Source organism: Mercenaria mercenaria, chromosome 17 (genome assembly GCF_021730395.1).
Source record: "Mercenaria mercenaria strain notata chromosome 17, MADL_Memer_1, whole genome shotgun sequence".
In the NCBI taxonomy this organism is placed as follows: Eukaryota; Metazoa; Mollusca; class Bivalvia; order Venerida; family Veneridae; genus Mercenaria; species Mercenaria mercenaria.
In genome coordinates, this window is record NC_069377.1 from 28057232 (window position 1) to 28077672 (window position 20441).

Below are 20441 nucleotides of genomic sequence, written 5' to 3' on the forward strand. Positions count from 1 at the left end.
GAATTATGTGAATAATAAATGTCAAATGCATTGAGATTTTATTATTTTATACCAGAAAAATAAATAACGGTTTACAAGACTGATTATTACGGACATTATTTTCGTACGCAGTGACCGTTTCCGGTACGTTTTGTAAACAAAGAATTTTGCCGGTTGTATTGAGGTGAAAAATCTGTTTGAATCGAATGTATTTCAATGAAAAAATGTCCGCAGTTCCATTGAAATCTGTGTTTAAATAATTATGCTTTTCAAAGAATTATTGATTTAAGCGTTTTATTTAGTTTTCATAGAACATTTTAAAAAAGGAAGTGTCTATCCGGTAACTGGACGCCTAGTCTACGTTCTATCCGTCCAGCAAATCCTATCGTCCGTTAACAGGTCCCAGAAAAGTCACACATTAGCTATTAAGCTAAATGTAGCTATATATAGCTAGAAGTAGCTATAAAACCAATACTAATATGTCAAAATAAGATGCAAAATGGTCATAATCACGTCCAAAACCACAGACACTTGGGGTCTGGAACCCTCAACCCCTCCAGCCCAGACTACTACGCACCTGTATATATATTCATCATTGTATATCCATGCACAGACTATAATCACACAAGCAATGTTAGACTTATTTGAACTAACTTGAAAAATATATAATATGAAATTAGGTGCTACCTAAAAGGCAGAGCTCCCTGAAAAATCACAGTGCCCCTTTAAAATTAAAGGAGTGGTGTTGGAATTGTCTGGAATTATGGATTCGTTTAGGACGTTTATGTTCTATTAGATCTATTAAAATTATAAGTATTAATGATAATTCATGATTTCTGAATGCATGTTTAAGACTGCATCACATGTGAAATACTCGTAAGATATTCTGCATGTAATTAAAAGAAAGTTCGATATAGATTAAAATCTGCACCAAAATAAAGAAGAAAACGTATTTGAATAATTTCTGTTATCATTATTAAAACGTACTGCATCAACAATTTTACATATTAAATTATTATTATACATTGTACTGGAAACCAGTCACAAATGATAACCCCTTCAAATTGAAAAAGCTTCATTTACATGACTGTACAAAGCTTGTTTTAAACCCAAAAGACTAGCAATTTTTAAAAGTTAATGATCAGAATTTTACCTGAGAAAAACAGTGTAAGCCGAAATTCTCGAAAAACCCTGTTTATTTACTAAACCTCTAAGTTAACATTTATTTCTATGGCTTTTTATGGTTAATCTTTTGGTACTATGAAATAGGGATGATAGTAAGAACTTTTTTGATTATTGATAATTCATCGCCAATACTTTTAGTTTTTTAGATAAACTCTGGTCAGTGCCTTTAAAGCTAACGGATGAAATATATGCGAACGGGGAGAAGAGCATTATTTGCTTTTCACAGTTCAATGCCTGTATATTTTGATCCTAAAGTTGTTTTTGTTTTTAAAGTTATGTCTACTGACTACTGCACAGGCACTACACTGGAGCCTGACATCAAAACTAAACACTTGTTAAATTTCACATGAATGACTTTAGTTATACAATATTTTCAAAACTCATAATAATAGAAAAAAAGCTGAAATAAAAAAAGGAATTGAAAAAGAAAAAACCTGGTCCAGGTGAGGTTCGAACTCACGACCTCTAGTTTTCAACGCGAACTCACTAACCACTACACCACTGTGGAGTTATGACGTCATCAAGACGAACATAAGTATATATAATAAAGTTCGGTAATGGCAGCGTGAGGAAAGTCGTTTCAAAATGAAAATATTGTATTTTATTTCTTTTTTCTTCGTACAAAATGTATTTAGCTCTAAATTTTTATTATCAAACGCGCATTTACATTTTTATTCAATATTCAAAGCAGTAAGCGAGACGCTTTTGTCAACCGTAAACAGTAAGCGTCTACTGACGTCTTTATTGATTAATTACTATGTGCATAGTGTACTCGAAAAAATCCGAACAACACCGATTCCAAAAAGTACCACGGAATTTCAACTTGATAGTATACACAGTTAGATCTCTCTATTCATTTTCTTTTTCACACGTTTAACTGTAATGTGACGCTGTCGGCGCCGCTTCGCGGCGCCGGTAGCTCTGCTGTAATCTCCCACTAGCTTAAAAATACACAAGATATAAACAGGTCGGAGACTTCCCCTGGATTGAGAGACAGTCTCTAGATCTAAACACTGTCTCTTGTTTGAAACACAAAATGTCTTTCGATCGAAAGACTGTATTTAGCTTAAGTGTTGAAAAAACATGAACTCATTATTAAAACAATCATTTAATTACAGTCGCATTATTTATTCATTGAAACAACTTGTTATTTCAAGTAAACTTTACAAGAAACACATTGTCATAGAAGTTTGCTTAAGCATAATAATGCTTAAACAAAATTCCCAAAATAATTTTGATTTTGAAAATTTGATAAAAGAAAGATAATTTTCTATATTTGAAATAAATTTGCGCATTCTAAAAAGAGAGTCTTAATTACTCTTTCAATGATTTTCATTGCTTAAGCTAATTTGAGTCTTTCGATCGAAAGACATTTTGTCTTTCGAACGAGAGACAATGTTTAGATCGAGAGAATGTCTCTCAATCCAGGGGAAGTCTCCGACCTGATAAATGTTCGCCAGAAATATCTCGCACACCCACCTTGAAAAATTGTCTCATGTTCACCATTTATGCAACTTTCCCATAGAATTTTGGTGTTCTTTAATACAATACATATTTTTCTTCACAATGATGTTCATGATAATACTTTATCTTCACCGCTGTCAACAAAATACGCGAGAAATAGTACAATTGTGAAAAATTTTGTTCCATTTACAAAATCTTTAGACTACCAGGGATCGAATTTAACTTTTTTTCCACTAGCAATTTTTTGCTAGTGCCATGTTTTTCCACTAGCAAAATGGTTAGTTCCACTAGCAATTATTTAGAGGTTGTTGCTCACTAAATTGTATAACCTAAAGTGATATTTTTTGTTGTTTTATGTACAGCTCTGCTGTTGTGTTTACTGACTGACTTGAAAGTAAACTATAAAAACCTCTAATGTTTTTGTTATATATTCATACAAACTTATCCACTGTCTGACTACTACATGAAAATTTCTAACAATAAAGCCACAAGGTACCAGTGTAACGTTTTTACTTATATTGTCATCATTTTCTTTTGTTTCATACAAAAGTTTTATATTTAGCTTGGATTTCCATTTTTAGCTCGACTATTCATAGAATAGTAGAGCTATTGCACTCGCACATGCGTCGGCGGCCGCGTCCACGTCCCGATTTGGTTAAGTTTTGGTTGTAAGCTGGTATCTCAGCAACCACGTGTGGGAATGGATTGAAACTTCACACACTTATTCACTGTGATAAACTGACTTACATTGCACAGGTCCCATAACTCTATTTTGCTTTTTTACAAAATTATGCCCCTTTTTTGTCTTAGAAATTTTTGGTTAAGGTTTTGTATGTAAGCTGGTATCTCAGTAACCACTTGTGGGAATGGATTGAAACTTCACACACTTATTCACTGTGATAAACTGACTTACATTGCACAGGTCCATAACTCTATTTTGCTTTTTTACAAAATTATGCCCCTTTTTCGACTTAGAATTTTTTGGTTAAGGTTTTGTATGTAAGCTGGTATCTCAGTACTCACTAATTGGAATGGATTGAAACTTCACACACTTGTTCACTGTCATGATCTGACATGCACAAAGCAGGTTCCATAACTCTATTTTTCTTTTTTACAAAATTATGCCCCTTTTTCGACTTAGAATTTTTTGGTTAAGGTTTTGTATGTAAGCTGGTATCTTAGTATCCACTAATGGGAAAGGATTGAAACTTCACACACTTGTTCACTGTCATGATATGACATGCAGTGCAAAGGGTCAATAACTCAACTTCGCATTTTACAAAATTATGCACCTTTTTAAACTTAGGAGTTTTGGGTTAAATTCTTATATGTAAGCTGGTATCTCAGTACCCTCTAATGGGAATGGATTGAAACTTCACACACTTGTCCACTGTCATGAGCTGATAAGCACTATGCAGGTTCCATAACCCTATTTTGCTTTTTTTAAATTATGCCCCTTTTTCGACTTTCGTATTCATTCAATCGACAAGGCTGTTGAATAGTCGAGCGTTGCTGTCCTCCAACAGCTCTTGTTTTTACAGTTTTGACAGATGCCGTGGGGTCAGACCGGGACTTTGTGGTTTGAGCGGTACAAACCAAAGTACTCGTCGTCGAAACGGCCGATGTTGCTTTAGGTTCTTTGGGGTCACTCCCCTTGCTTTCACTGTCATTGTCAGCCTCCGCGGGCCTTTTTCTCCCGAAGAAACTAGTTATTTTATTCATTTTCCATCCATGTTGCGAACCACGGGAGCAAATCGTGAACAAATATCGTATAGACGCTTACTTAAATATCCGATAATTACATTTGTATAAAACGACAAGCGTCTACAATCGGTCACGTGGTTATTGGTAAAATTACCCTAAAGTAGTTTTAAAAAGCACAAAGGACAGTTTGAGCAAATGCGTTGATTTTCGGACGCGGTCACAAAAATATTCAAGTGCCATTATTTCCTACTCGCATTTTTTGATTCTTACTCGAATTTCACGAGTTAGCGACCGTTAAATTCGATCCCTGGACTACGTAAGCTGTGGCTTCCGGCTTCATACGATAAATAAACATCGCGTAATGAATGTGGGAACCAGCTGGTTCCAGTCTTCACTGCGCGAAAAATATTTACCATACGAAGCCGGCAGCCATAGCTGACGTAGTCGAAAGATTTTGTAAATGGAGCGAATTTTTTGACAATTGCAGAATTCCTTGCGTATTCTGTTGACAGCTCTGAAAGTCTAATACTATCCTGAATATCATCTTGCAGAAAAATATATACTGTACTGAAGAACATCAAAATTCTATGGGAAAGTTGCAAAAATAGTAAACATGAGATGATTTTTCAAGGTGGGTGTGCGAGATATTTCTGGCGAACATTTACATCTTGTGTATTTTTAAGCTAGTGAGAGGTTTTATATATTTTCAAATTAGTTCAAATAAGTTTAATATTGCTTGTGTGATTATAGTCTGTGTCTGGATACACAATGATGATGATAAAAATATATACAGATGCGTAGTAGTTTGGGCTGGAGGGGTTGGGGGTTCCAGACCCCAAGTGTCTATGTCCAAAACCACAACCACTCAGTTTGAAGCAACTCTGCAAAAAAGTTACTACAAACACTTTAGCACCCAATATCCCCATGATCTCCGTTACAGAAGAGGGTGTTGATAAACTCCTGCAGGGGCTCTCTCCAAATAAAGCCTCTGGCCCAGATGAACTCTCACCAAGAGTTCTAAAAGAGCTACACCACGAGATAGCGCCTATCCTTACAATTATATTTAGGTCATCCCTGGAAACTGGCTGTGTCCTGCCAGATTGGAGAAGTGCAGTTGTCGCCCCTGTATATAAGAAAGGCCCGAAATCAAAGGCCAGTAACTACAGGCCAATATCTCTCACCTGCATAGCTTCCAAATTATTGGAACACATTCTGGTCTCCAACATCATGACACATTTTGACACTAATGACCTCCTAAGCCAGTACCAGCATGGCTTCAGATCTAAGCATAGCTGTGAATCACAACTGATCAGCTTTACACAAGAAGTTTACGACAACCTTGAGCAAGGTCAACAAACAGATGTAATAGTAATGGATTTTAGCAAAGCATTCGACAAGGTTGATCACAATAAACTGATATTTCTTCTGACACCCTGCCTGTCCTGTCCGGTGTCCCTCAGGGATCTGTCCTAGGGCCCTGTCTCTTCCTGGCTTACATTAATGACCTACCAGATTCTATTAGAAGTAAGGCAAGACTGTTTGCAGATGATACCATAGTATACCTTACAGTCAAGTCCTCATCTGATGCCCAAACACTACAAAAAGATTTGTACGCCCTTGAAAAGTGGGAACGGGACTGGTCAATGGAATTTAATCCAGACAAGTGTGAGGTGCTGAGAATTACTCGCAAACGAAACCCAGTCATGCATGACAAGGAACTGAAATCTACTGATAAAGACTTAAACTGGTCTGAACATATTAATACTATTTCCTCTAAAGCAAACAACTCTCTTAAATTCATCAAAAGAAATGTTCAGACAACAAACAAAAAGGTCAAAGAGAAAGCCTATAACACCTACGTCCGTCCACAACTCGAGTATTGCTCATCCATCTGGCACCCCTGGCAAAAGTCCCTCTCATACAAAGTCGAAAAAGTGCAAAGATCAGCTGCACGGTTTATCTTTAACGACTATAATTATACAAGCAGTGTAACCCAGATGATTAACACCCTAAACTGGAAAACTTTACCTTTATTCTATATATTTTTATAGAGTTTTATGACGCATAATTTTTGAAGTCCAAAAAAGATATGTTGTGATGTTAAGTTTAAAACAAAAAAGGGGTAAATGCTCTAATTTATTGTGCTAGTACATGAAAGTATACATTTTACTGTGCTTTCACTTACAACATTATAGAGAAATGTTAGTTCTAAAACAATTGTTAATACATCTGCGCTAGAAACAAAGTATTAACCCTAAATATATAGAATAAAGGTATTGGCGCACAAGTTTGGAGCAATAGATAGCCATTGAACCCTTTTCTGTTTTAAACATTGCATTAAAACATAATTTTTTGGACTTCAAAAAATATGCATCATAAAAATCTTAAAAAGGGAAGTAATTCTAACAAAACTGAAGGCAGCACAATTATTTCTACCTTAATATGCCTCATATGTTATGCTTAATAAATGGACCAAGTTTGAAAGAAATATATTCATTATTTTTCAAGAAATATTAGTTTTCATGTTGAAAGCCCGATCGGGCAATGTTACCAGCCTGTGAAACTGCATAGTGATTGTTTTGTCTCATAAACCATTTAGAATGGGATAATAACTATTTTATATTTGATATTCACAATTGTTATTGGTTTTATAGCTATTTCTAGCTATATAGCTAATTCGTGACTTTTCTGGGATCTGGTTAATGCCAAACCCTCATGGGGACGTAGACATTTTCTAGCCTTTTTAATAAGTAATGATTTGATATAATTTTATTAAAAATAACATTTGTTCGAGTTTGAATCAAAATAACATGAAAGGGACAATGACAACTCCCATTAATTGATATCGAAAGAATATTGCATCATGTATGGGAAAATATCAATTGTTCGTTATTGTTCTTAACACATTTATGAAGTCTGTCTTGTATTTTCAGATTAAACAAGTATGGATATCCGGCCAAATCATACAATCTACATAAACAACTTGAATGAAAAGATTAAAAAAGATGGTAAGTGAGAGATCCTATATGAGAAATACATAAAATACTTCTTTAAATAGATTTAGTTTTAATTGATCTTTAGAATTTAGTTCTGCTGTGAAGAAATCTTGATGATAACTTACTTGAATCCTTCTGGTGTCATCTTCCTGTGAAAAAAACAACAACACTGATTTTATATGAAAAGGTAAGTAGTCTTCATCATGGGTTCAAACTGAAGGCTTACCATGTGAGTGGTCAAGACCTTAATTAACAGCTAGATTACGACAGGTCGATGACATGCTTCCTTAGGGAAGAACCATAAAAGACTATTGATAACTTTTACCTGACAATCAGTTGATGTTTTAATGAAGTCACATTGTGAGTAAAATATCCCATTGAAGTGTTGTTCATTGTTGTATAAAATCATGGCTTCCAAAATTAAGTTTTATTTTTATTTTATTTATTTATTTATATTTTTTTTTTTTGCATTTCAGAGCTGAAGAAGTCATTGTATGCTATATTTTCCCAGTTTGGACAGATTTTAGATATTGTTGCCCTGAAGTCGCTGAAGATGAGGGGCCAGGCGTTTGTCATCTTTAAGGATATAAACAGTAGTACTAATGCACTGAGATCTATGCAAGGATTTCCATTTTATGACAAGCCTATGGTAAGATAGAAAATTTGAGTCAGAAGGGTGGTAAGTGAAACAAAAGTTTAGTGATCTGCTGATAATATGAGCCGCACCATGAGAAAACCAACGTAGTGCATTTGAGACCAGCATGAATCCAGACCAGCCTTCGCATCGGCGCAATCTGGACAGGATCCATGCTGTTCGTTTTCAAAGCCTATTGCAATTTGAGAAACCGTTAGCGAACAGCATGGATCCTGACCAGACTGCGCGGATCCATGCTGGTCGCAAATGCACTATGTTGGTTTTCTCATGGTGCGGCTCAGATATAGATGGGCTGATTTTGAGTTTAAAGCAAGTCTTGATTTCAGCTAAAATTATCGCCTCAAACTCGCTGCTTTAAGAAGTATCCTGTACTTAGGCTGATCAAGTTTTGAGCTTAAAGATCTGAAAATTTAATTTCTACTATATTTTAAACAGTATCTTTTCCTGAGGGAGGATCAAAAGTTTGCTTTGTAACTTTGTAAGTTTTTCTTAGTGTTAAGAGGAGACAAACTGTCAGGGCTTTTTCCCCTATAAAGCTACCACCCATAAAAGGAGGCAGTCCCAATGCAAAAAAGTATGTTTTTTCCCAATGTTGAACTTAATTGTTACTGCCTAGGTTTTTTTTTTTTTTTTTTTTTTTTTTTTTTTTTCAACAAAGTTTAGCTATTTTGTAGACTTTTACTCATTAAATTCAGTAAACAGTTATCAATATACCTTCACACATTTTTAAATGCTATTCAAAAAGAAACCAAGTACTTTAAGTTTCTATATTTTCCCAGTTGTATTGGTGTTGGCGGCATTCCCAAAATGATGAGAAAAAGGTCTGACTGTATACCATAGATTTAATGCAGCATTGTGTTTGCACAATCTTTATAGGTTTTTCAATTTTTAAATTTAAATGGAATTATTTTAATGTTTGAACTGGATGGTTTTCTCTGAACTACCTTAAAAACAAAACTGCATTGTCAGACAATGTCTCACTCAGAAAATTCACGCACAAAAAAATTAAGAAAAAACACTGATTTATATGCAAAGTAAAGAAATGCAGAATCTGACTACCTGAAAGGTTGTTGTGCGGAAAACATTGCATAGACCAGATTTTTAGACTTTTTGGGACAAGGACTAAGGGCAAAATTTGTAAAGTTTTAAATATGAATCAAGAATGGATTTGGAATACAATAATTTATTCATTAGCCTGCAAGTCTGTTCATATGATGTTTACCTGGTTATAGAGAATCCAGTACAGCAAGAAGGATTCGGATATGGTAGCCAAAATGAAGGGAACCTTTGTTGAGCGTCCCAAGAAACAAAAGAAGGATGAAGAAGCACCTGCAGAAACAAAGAAAAGGAAACGTGGACAAGCAAATGCAGCAAGGTAAAGTAACAATTTATGGTAGTAAAGCTTTGGTGAAGCAAGTCTAAGAAACTTGGAAAAATATATCCTTATTCTTGGCTTATTTTGTAAATTTCCTTAAATGTTATTTCAGTATACATAGCAATATTCAGAAAGTTGTTTCAGTACTGTTAAAATGAAAATTTGAATTTTATTCCTGGATTTCTCCATGGTCAAGTGGTTAAGGTTGCTGACAGAATGGCCTCTTATAGCTGTTGGTTCCAGACTGTTCCTAGTGTGTAGAAATCTTTCATGTGAGGAAGCCATCAGTCTGACATGGGTGGTTTTCAAAATAATGAAGCTTTTTCTTCTCTCTCACCTTACTTTAATTCAGTTCAGTTTTAGAATGTGTTTTGGAGCAAAATATATCCAAATCAATGTACTCAATAAATGTGTGCAATTTTATCTTGATGGCTCAAGCAGTTTTAAAGTTATATTAAATTATATAGCTAATTTTGTCCCCTGTGCACCCAAAAAAGTGTGACATTTTACATGAAGTATAGTTTTCAACTGAGGTTTACTTTTTAAAACCATGATTTATTGTTACAGCTTTGGCTTTTTAATGTAACTTAAACTCTGCACATTTAAATAAAATACTTCTTTTCATTACCTACATCTTATTGTTACCAATATTTCACATCTTGTGATGGAACCCTTTTCACGAAAAATAGTGAAAAAAATACTAAATTTAAATGTTGAACACTACAATTTCATAACCCTATTACTTTTCTAAAGTCTTAATGTTTTTCTAAGATCTTTATCCTTTCAGCTGTGAAGACACAGTATGATTTTTTTTCTTTAATAAATCGATTTTCTCAGATACATGATGAATGTCTATACACCTAAAAATGTCCCCTGTGCACCTTTTCAGTTGTTAAGTGTCAGATTTCTTTTATTCTTTAAATAAAATGGGATTTTACTTTATTTTCCTTGAAAGGGAGTTACAACAGATACAAAAGCAGCCTTCAACTTCACATTTTACTGACTGTTAAACATTCACAAGGCCAAAAGTGATGTCCCCTGTGCACCCTTTTTTTGACATATATCAATTATCATAGCAGTACTGTAATTTGTGGTGGCATTTCTATATTCTTAGCAGTGTGTATGCAAAATTTAGGCATTACTTGATAATTTAGCATTATATAAGAAACCCTGGACAATTAAAAATTCATTGTTTGCATTTTTTCCGAAGTTGCCAATTTTCAAGTTTAAAAGTGGAAATATCAATTTTATTGCTTCTTAAGCTCTTAAGTTTACCTAAATATGTAAATGTTCACTAGTAAATATTATGTAGTTAAAAGAATTTTACTTACCATGTACATATTCTATGAATAAATATTTTGATACAATTTGTCCCCTGTGCACCCTTTTTAGTAACATTATAAAGTATGTATGAATTTTACTATTCCATTTTATCATGCATGGTATTTTGTCATTTTTCTAATATGAATAAGCAGTTCATGTAAATTAAATGATTTCAATTTGTTAGTTATGTATAAAGTCACTTATTTTTCATTTAAAGCATTACATTTTGTTGAATTTTCATGTTTTTGAAGTGAAAATTTTCAATTTTGTAGTTATTTTGTGGAATAAACTATTTTTGGATAGTATTTGTCTAAAGTTTATTATCAGTAGTCTTTTTATGAATAGAAAACTAATAATGGATGAATATTACACTGATCTTCAGTATGTGTCCCCTGTGCATCTTTAAAATAACTCAATTTTGAGTAGACAATTCTAGAAATTAGAATTACTGGACATTCTTGAAATTTGGCATGTGGTTTATAAACATGCAACATGTCAGAAAAAAGTTGGTTTTATAATTATATGATAGTTATTTTGCATTCAGCAACAACTTTTCTAGGTAAAGTTTTATTTTCATGTCAAATTTGTGCAGAAAGGGTGATTTTAAAAACCAATGTCCACAAACATATGATTAAATAAGTTTCAAACCATACACATACACCCATTACTTATCATTTATGTTGAAAAAATTACTGTTATACATATTTCCTCGTCATAAAACCATGCAACATTTATCACCCACCTTACTGGAAATTCACTGAACTTTCGAATTAAAGGCTGAAATATTTTCTGATTGGCATTTCTCAACACTTCCCCAAAGTTATTTCCTTCAAATTTGAAGTATTTGCTATAATAAAAAATAGGTGACCACCGTAAGAAATAAGTTTGAATTTTCAACCCCTATGTCACACTTTTGCTTCATTATTTTGAAAACCACCCACATACGGAAGGTCAGTGGTTCCCTCCAGGTGCACGCTTGTACCTGAAATTTTATTTGGAGGGATATATGGGACCCTTGTCCACCAGAAAGTGGAAAGTCACTACACAATGGTAATTGTGTTGGTGTGATGTTTAACAGTCCATTTGAAACTAAAATACAGTTTTGAAGATACCGCCATATGTGAAAATTCTAAGTGTTATTTTTGTTAACAGTATTTTAGAGAAAGATAATATGGAATGTTTGATAAGTAATTTTTAGCAATCTCTGTATGTATGATATTTCAGAGAGCGAGCGGCCAGAGAACAAGCGGCTCAACCAGCACAACCTGTGGTGCAACAGCCAGTTCCCACACAAGGTATGTATCTATACATAAGTGGATATATTGCTTGTAAAAAAATCATGAATTGCCAATTCCAGATGTTTCGCATGCACAAAGTGTGAAATACTTGCGACTCACAGAAAATTGTCAAAGCTAAGTTTGTCTATCTTAACTGGACTATAGTAATGTTTCCTGATAAATGTGGAAATTCATGCCAGTTGATATTTTCACAAATTTTTTTAATTTGCGAAATTCAAGAACGTTTCAAGTTTCAAACTTTTCCTCTACTCAGTTCCCTTAGTAGGTAAAGCATAAGGTTATATATTAAGAGGTAGTGATTTAAGTGACCTGACTATTTGACTAAAACAGTGTGCATTTCATTTATCCTAACCTTCTGATAAATCAAGGAAAGTTTTCAATTCCTTGTTTCGAAGGACATTGGTTAGATTGAGTAAGTGGTGTTACATAACTGAAATACTGTTTAGAAATGTGTAAAGCTCATATTAAACAGACTGAATGTCAGTCCTGTTTTTCCATCTCATACTACAGTTTCGCATTATTTTGTAAAAGTGCAAGATTGAATGGTTTTCATTTGGCAGACACTTTTCCTATGTAAATAGTGAAGCATGAAGGGCTTTTAGGTTCTGATTTTATTACCATTAACTGGTCATATTCTCCATTGAAAGTAGTACCTTTTATCCCAAATTTGAGGCGGAAAAGTCCATCTTGTTTTCTGTAAAAACTTAAGGTAAAAGATATTGTACCGTTCCAAAGGGGACAGCAAAGTCGATAATTAAAAATGTTTTCATTTTAAAGAAATTAGTGTTGGTCAGTTTAAAGCAGTTATTATGGATAATGGGAATTTCAGAAATTCCCACAGCCATGGAATGGGTCATCTTCCAAAAATTCTGAAAAAGGCTTGGGCGTTTTCTTTCTTTATTGGATATTTATTGGTTGAGAGTATTATTAGCTCATCTGATTTTTTGGAAAAAAAAATGATGAGTTATTGACATCACATGAGCGGGCGTTGCCTGGTTAAGTTTTATGTTTAGGTCAGCTTTTCTCCTAAACTATCAAAGCTATTGCTTTGAAACTTGGAATACTTGTTCACCATCATAAGGTGACCCTGTATAGCAAGAAACATAACTCCATCTTGCTTTTTGCAAGATTTATGCAGGCCTCCTAGTGAAACCTTTAAAACCTTTAAAAACCTTTAATTTCAGAGCAAACCTTTAAAACCTTTAAATCTTTTGAAAAAACCTTTAAAACGGCCAAATAGCCTGATATTTTCACTCAGAACCTATATTTTTGTTCAAACTGCTTGCCGTGCCAGTTTAAAGCAAGAAATGGTTATACTACTGTATTTCTTCCCCCCTTTTAAGTGTTGTTATTAGGATACTGCTTGTGTATCTTTCATCTTGAGTTTTTCAGAATGCTGTTGTGTTCTCCAGACCACATACATGTAATAAATACATACATGTGATACATCCCGGATTGTCCAGGATTGTCCCGGAAATTACATACTCGTCCCAGTGTCCCGGACAGTCTTGAATTGTCCCAGAAAAATAAAAATACAGGAACAAATAAAAATAATCCCCCAAAAAACTTGTTTTTTTTGTCTATGACTTGTTGAATTTTAGACAATAAACAGTCCCCGGTGTCACATTGTTTCTTCCTAATCAGTTTCATGCCCTCGAGCGGGACACGTGTTGATTAAGTCCGCTTTGATCACGCGACGATCTTTTGATGACACTGATTTAGTTACAGTCAGTTATTATGATGACCCTGATTAAGAACTGACAGGATTATGCAATCAATAACTGTTTTATGGTACTTAAATTAGGAACAATAGTCGTAAATCTGTTTGTTTTAGCACATTGGCGGTAAAGCTACATGTAGCCTTTATGGAAGAGATTATTGAAAACAGTCAATTAAACGATAATTATTTTAAAAGGTTGTAATAATTTAAGATCAAGAGCGATTGTCACGCATTCTAAATTAAAATATTGAATGCCTTTGCCGACGGACCCATGGAAATTGACCCGACTCCAAATATCTGATATTGGCGATTTTATTTACAAGATATATTTTATTCCTTTAAGGATTCAATTTAATTTTTAGCTCATCTGATTTTTTGAAAAAAAATGATGAGTTATTGTCATCACTTGAGCGGTTGTCTGCGTCGGCGTTGCTTGGTTAAGTTTTATGTTTAGGTCAGCTTTTCTCCTAAACTATCAAATGTATTGCTTTGAAACTTGGAATACTTGTTCACCATCATAAGCTGACCCTGTATAGCAAGAAACATAACTCCATCTTGCATTTTGCAAGATTTATGGCCCCTTTTGTACTTAGAAAATATCAGATTTCTTGGTTAAGTTTTATGTTTAGGTCAACTTTTCTCCTAAACTATCAAAGCTATTGCTTTGAAACTTGGAATACTTGTTCACCATCATAAGCAGACCCTGTACATCAAGAAACATAACTCCATCTTGCTTTTTGCAAGAATTATTGCCCCTTTTGGACTTAGAAAATCAGTTTTCTTGGTTAAATTTGATGTTTAGGTCAACTTTTATCCTAAACTATCAAAGCTATTGGTTTAAAACTTGCAACAGTTTTTCACCATCATAAGTGGACCCTGTACAGCAAGAAACATAACTCCATCCTGCTTTCTGCAAGAATGATGGCCCCTTTTGGACTTAGAAAATATCAGATTTCTTGGTTAAGTTTTATGTTTAGGTCAACTTTTTCTCTTAAACCATCAAAACTATTGCTTTAAAACTTGCAACTGTTGTTCACCATCATAAGCTGACCCTGTAAAGCAAGCAACATAACTCCATCCTGCTTTTTGCAATAATTATTGCCCCTTTTGGACTTAGAAAAATCATTTTCTTGGTTGAATATTATGTTTAAGTCAACTTTTCTCATAAACTATCAAAGCTATTGCTTTAAAACTTGCAACAGTTTTTCACCATCATAAGTGGACACAGTACATCAAGAAACATAACTCTATCCTGCTTTTTGCAAGAATGATGGCCCTTTTTAGACTTAGAAAATCATGGGTAGGACAATATTTCTATTATACAAAAAAGATCAGATGAGCGTCAGCACCCGCAAGGCGGTGCTCTTGTTAAATAAATGTTTAAGCCTTAGAATGATATCAAATTAGCTAGAATCTAAATCATGATGACCAGGTTGATTCTTCATATATACATGTAGTAAGTCTCCTAATTCTGTTCACCTCGGGAACGCAATAAATTCACGTGCCGAACTATAGATGTGTATTACCCGTACAATGTATTTACCTCCCTTGGAAAGCTAGACTACATTTGCAGCAAATTAAACAGTAAGTGAGTGAACAATGTTTATCTCGCAAAACTACATGTAATATTACGATATTTTTGCATGAAACAGACGAATACCAATGTCACGATGTATGTCCCAGACAAAAGGTAAAAATCCCGGAAATTTTAACTCAGAATCCCGGAAATGTTCTGAAAAATTATGGCATGTATGAGTAAAAACCTATATATATTATGTGTTTTCAACGAGAATTCCGACAAAAATAGCCTTTATTTACTCTTTATTTTTTAATATTTTACACTAAAAGGCCTTTATTTCCATAGATAGGAGCCTTTATAAAAACCTTTATTTTTGTTCAGGCCTGCTAGGAGGCCTGTTTATGGCCCCTTTTGTACTTAGAAAATATCAGATTTCTTGGTTAAGTTTTATGTTTAGGTCAACTTTTCTCCTAAACTATCAAAGCTATTGCTTTGAAACTTGGAATACTTGTTCACCATCATAAGCTGACCCTGTATAGCAAGAAACATAACTCCATCTTGCTTTTTGCAAGATTTATGGCCCCTTTTGTACTTAGAAAATATCAGATTTCTTGGTTAAGTTGTATGTTTAGGTCAACTTTTCTCCTAAACTATCAAAGCTATTGCTTTAAAACTTGCAACACTTGTTCACCATCATAAGTTGACCCTGTACAGCAAGAAACATAACTCTGTCCTGCTTTTTGCAAGATTTATGGCCCCTTTTGGACTTAGAAAATATCAGATTTCTTGGTTAAGTTTTATGTTTAGGTCAATTTTTTCTCTTAAACTATCAAAGCTATTGCTTTGAAACTTGCAACACTTGATCACCATCATAAGCTGACCCTGTACAGCAAGCAACATAACTCCATCCTGCTTTTTGCAATAATTATTGCCCCTTTTGGACTTAGAAAATCATTTTCTTGGTTGAGTATTATGTTTAAGTCAACTTTTCTCATAAACTATCAAAGCTATTGCTTTAAAACTTGCAACAGTTTTTCACCATCATAAGTGGACACTGTACATCAAGAAACATAACTCTATCCTGCTTTTTGCAAGAATGATGGCCCTTTTTAGACTTAGACTTCTATTACACAAAAAAAATCAGATGAGCGTCAGCACCCGCAAGGCGGTGCTCTTGTTTTTAAGAGATGATACCAGATATTCTTTGTGGTAATTTTAAGAATGTTTTTTTTTTGTTTCACCCAGTTGTCTTACTAAAAAAGTATGAAATCTGTTACAAACTTATTATCATTTGTACATTTCATTGACAGCTGCCCCATCTGGTGCTCCGACTGCGGCACCAACCAGTATACCAGAACAGCCACCCAACCAGATTTTGTTCTTGACCAACCTACCAGAGGAGACTAATGAAATGATGTTGTCCATGCTGTTCAACCAGTAAGTAGCTTGACATTGTAAAACCTCCAAATAAGAGGCCTCTGTTGCTTAGGGTTAAGTAGCTATTATTAAAGTAACTTTGGATCATTTGCTCCACACCTCCATCGCAGAGTGGTTAAGGTCACTGAACTGGAATCACATTGGTGTAGAGTAGAAAATGCACATGGGGTATAGAATTCTTCCTGTGAAAAAGTCATCCAGCTGGCTAATGGAAAGTCGTTGTTTCTGCTCCAGTGTCACTTCTGTTGCAGACACAATACAGAGAGGGGCACCTTTATTCATCCAGCATCAAAAGCTGGGGAAAATGCCCTACTAAAATTTTGTCAATATGTCTTAATCAAGTCCTCCTGACAGGGAGCCATTTAATTGGCTTGTGGAAGGTTGATGGTATGGTGACCACTGGTGTCTGAAATAATACCAAGAGGAGCACTTAGAGTTTGACCACCTCCATTAACCCTTATCATGCTGGACACAATTGATTCTGCCTTTGCAACCAGTGCAGATCCTGATCAGCCTGCACATCCATGCAGTCTGATCATGATCTGCACTGTTTTCTATTCATTATTATCTTTTTCATAAGCACCCCTTTAAACTGGAAAGTGATCATATGACCTGAAATATGCAGGTGTGTCTTCAAACCCAACAACAGAAAGCAGACAAATTAAAATTGTTTACAGTATAGACATTTATAAATCGGTATATACACATACAGTTAAGATATGAACTTTCAGAACTATTTTTCTTGCTCTAAATTACAGTTACATTTATAACAAGGTTTCTGACAGCTTAAAAAATTTTCTGTGCTTTAAATTGTAAGGATTACCTCCCCTTAATTGTTCAAAAGTTGTTTTTTCTGAAATATTGTCATCTGACTACAATGATATTGAAATTTTACAGGTTCCCAGGTTTCAAGGAGGTTAGACTGGTACCTGGTAGACATGACATTGCCTTTGTTGAGTTTGAGACAGAGACTCAGTCCGCTGCAGCTAAAGACGCCCTTCAAGGCTTCAAGATCACACCCAGCAATGCTATGAAAATATCATTTGCCAAGAAGTAGATGTGTTCTTTGTATCGTTTTGTCACCTCTCATTTTCATGTCACCCCAACTGCTGTAAAATCAGAGAAAATGACGAGGGTATAATTTTCAGTAATTCAGCAGTTCCAATTTTTTCACATAAAAGAATGGTTCACATGAAAGCTGCAAATTTCAATACTTAAAAGAGAATTTTTTTTATCTTAAGTGAAGGCTAAACCTTGTGTAATTTGAAAGTTTTTAACATGCAAAAGTTTGGCCATACGAAAATATCTGATTTTTTTTATATTAATTCTTTATAAAAGTCTGAATTACACATAAGAATAGACTAAATCTATTTGAAATGAAGAAAAGTATTGGGAAAATTTATATTAGATATGCTACGTAAATATGAAAAATAAATTACCAAAATATGAACATTAGAAATCAGTATAACTAGAAATTACATGTTCTGTCACCTTGTTACTCGTTTTATCTACCATTTTCACATAAATCATGATATTGAGTTAAAAGACGGTCAGTTGTTTGACCATTGCACACTGGAGCTGCATACCAAGTCACTGACTGCAGAATATGATCTCCAACCAAATTTAATCCATCGTTAAATTTTTGAATTGTATTGTTTGCTTTTAATAAAACATAGCTCCTTTTATTAGATTCTCACTGTTACAATGATATGTTTTCTAGCAAGACTGGGGAAATTAAAAAAGAAACTGATTCTGCAGTTCTCTAAAGCGCTCCTTGGTTACACCTGACCGTCAGATACATTGATGAACTTTTGTTGTATACTCTTTGTTGTTTTTGATAAATAAAGACTGCCCGGGTCCAAAGCCTACATTGCACAAGGGCAGGCTATGGACATTGCACCATGGGCAGGTTAGTCACTAAATCATTGTTACTTGAGGGGAAATTGGGTCCATGTGCATGCCAAAATCTCATACTAAACTACTAGTAGTTTACCATCTTTGGCTATACGATGCAGCATCCTGACTTTTAATAAAGGTGAGGAAAGAAAAAAAGATGTCTTTTTTTTTACTTTAATATATAACTTGCTAGTAGGAGGTTTAAATTGTCAGAAAGTTACATCTTCAAACTGTATATGAAATGCTTGATACTAAACATCTGTACATTTTACAAATGCACTTTGAAAATAAATGAATGAAAAACAGTTGGTTTTACTTGATTAATTGCCATGAAAATAGTAGATTAAATGCTGTTAAGTCAGAGTTGACTGTTCTTAAATTTGTCACGGAAATAAAGTTACAAAGCAGGAGTATCAAATATTATAAATGACATTTCTCAAAAGAGTCTCTGCGGCTAAGTCGTTAAGTGTGTCGACTTGGTCACTTGCCTATCACCGATACGGGGTTGAGCCTCATTCAAGGCATTGAATTCTTCATGTGAGCAAGCCATCCAGCTGGCTTACAGAAGGTTGGTTGTGCCCAGGTGCCTGCTCGTGATGAAATAATGCACAAATAGGGGTACCTGGGGTCTTCCTCCACCATTTAAGTTTGAATGACCTATATTTGGCGGTGTGACGTTAAACCCAACAAAAACAAAAGACATTGGCCAAATACAAATGATAAAGGGGAAAAAATGTTCATTATATATATATATATATGAGAGATGATCAACTACAGGTGGAAATCTATTGACCATTTGTCATTGAAATGGAACTGACCAGTGCCCAACGATTTGAGAACATTTGTTTTTTGACTAGAAAATTGCAGTGAAAATGTTACTGAAGTCCAAAATAAAGACAAGAGTTTTGTTGTAGTAAGAAGTGTCGGGGGTCCCAGTATTTTCGGAAGATGACTTGTATAGTTGGTTCTGGAATTTTATAAGCCTTTTTGTCAGAATTTGGGAAAATTCATACATATTAATGAAGCTTAAAGTTAACAGAAGGTGATATACATTTTTGATGATCTTTATCAATGTTGTTTTATTTTGTACCAATAAAGAATATTTTTATGCTCCCCAAGTTGAAACAAATAACTGCTGTTTCGTCCATCTGTCCATCTTGCAATTCTTGTCTGGAATATTTCTCGGCAACGACTGGCTGGAAAGTAGCGAAACTTCATAGGGAGACTTTATCCCGTATTATTTTCATGTTCCAGTCAGTAGATGATTTTTCTCTGGATTACTGCATTTTATCATTCAACAGTAGTAAACTATAGCGCCATCACTTTTCCGAAGTATTTTTTTCTGCAACCTGTAGCTGTAATTCAGTGAAACTTCATTCACATAAGAGGCACAAGTTTTGGTCTGATGTCTTTTTACTGAGATACTACTCTTTTATCATTCAACATTAGTAAACTATAGTGCCATTTCAGATTTCCTTTTAGGTGTATACCTCTGCAACAACCAACTGGAATTCAGTGAAAGTTCATAGGAAGCTTCAATCCTAAGAGCAGATGTGCATATTCTTTTTATGCTCCATGACTAAAGTTTGCTTCGACCTGTAGTCTTCATATTTTGTGTGGTGGGGTGGGGGGTGTCAAGGTCACAGTCACCTCTAGACTGGAAACGGTTTCTGCTCAACAATTAAAGAACACTTTGCTTTCGATGATGTGATGACTTTTAGTCAGTACATGAACGTAATGTTTTGTGGTCATTTGATCAAGGTCACAGCATAAAAAAATTACATATTCACTTGCCTCTGTCAGGCAATCAGTGGGGAGAACATACGTGTATTACATTATAGTTCTTGTTTGCCAAAATTTGGTATATAGTACAATGGGCAATTTTTCTCG

At 34.5% G+C, this 20441-nt stretch overlaps 1 protein-coding gene across 1 annotated transcript; it reads left to right on the top strand.

The window, feature by feature from the left end:
* Nucleotides 1-106: 106 nt before the first annotated feature.
* On the top strand, nt 107-18856 carry LOC128550384 (U1 small nuclear ribonucleoprotein A-like). The gene is made up of 7 exons (XM_053529339.1): nt 107-163; nt 7266-7340; nt 7805-7977; nt 9216-9358; nt 11906-11976; nt 16529-16655; nt 17553-18856. The coding sequence occupies exons 2-7, from the start codon at nt 7277-7279 to the stop codon at nt 17710-17712; spliced, it is 738 nt and encodes a 245-aa protein (XP_053385314.1). The 5' UTR covers nt 107-163; nt 7266-7276; the 3' UTR covers nt 17713-18856.
* Nucleotides 18857-20441: the final 1585 nt, after the last annotated feature.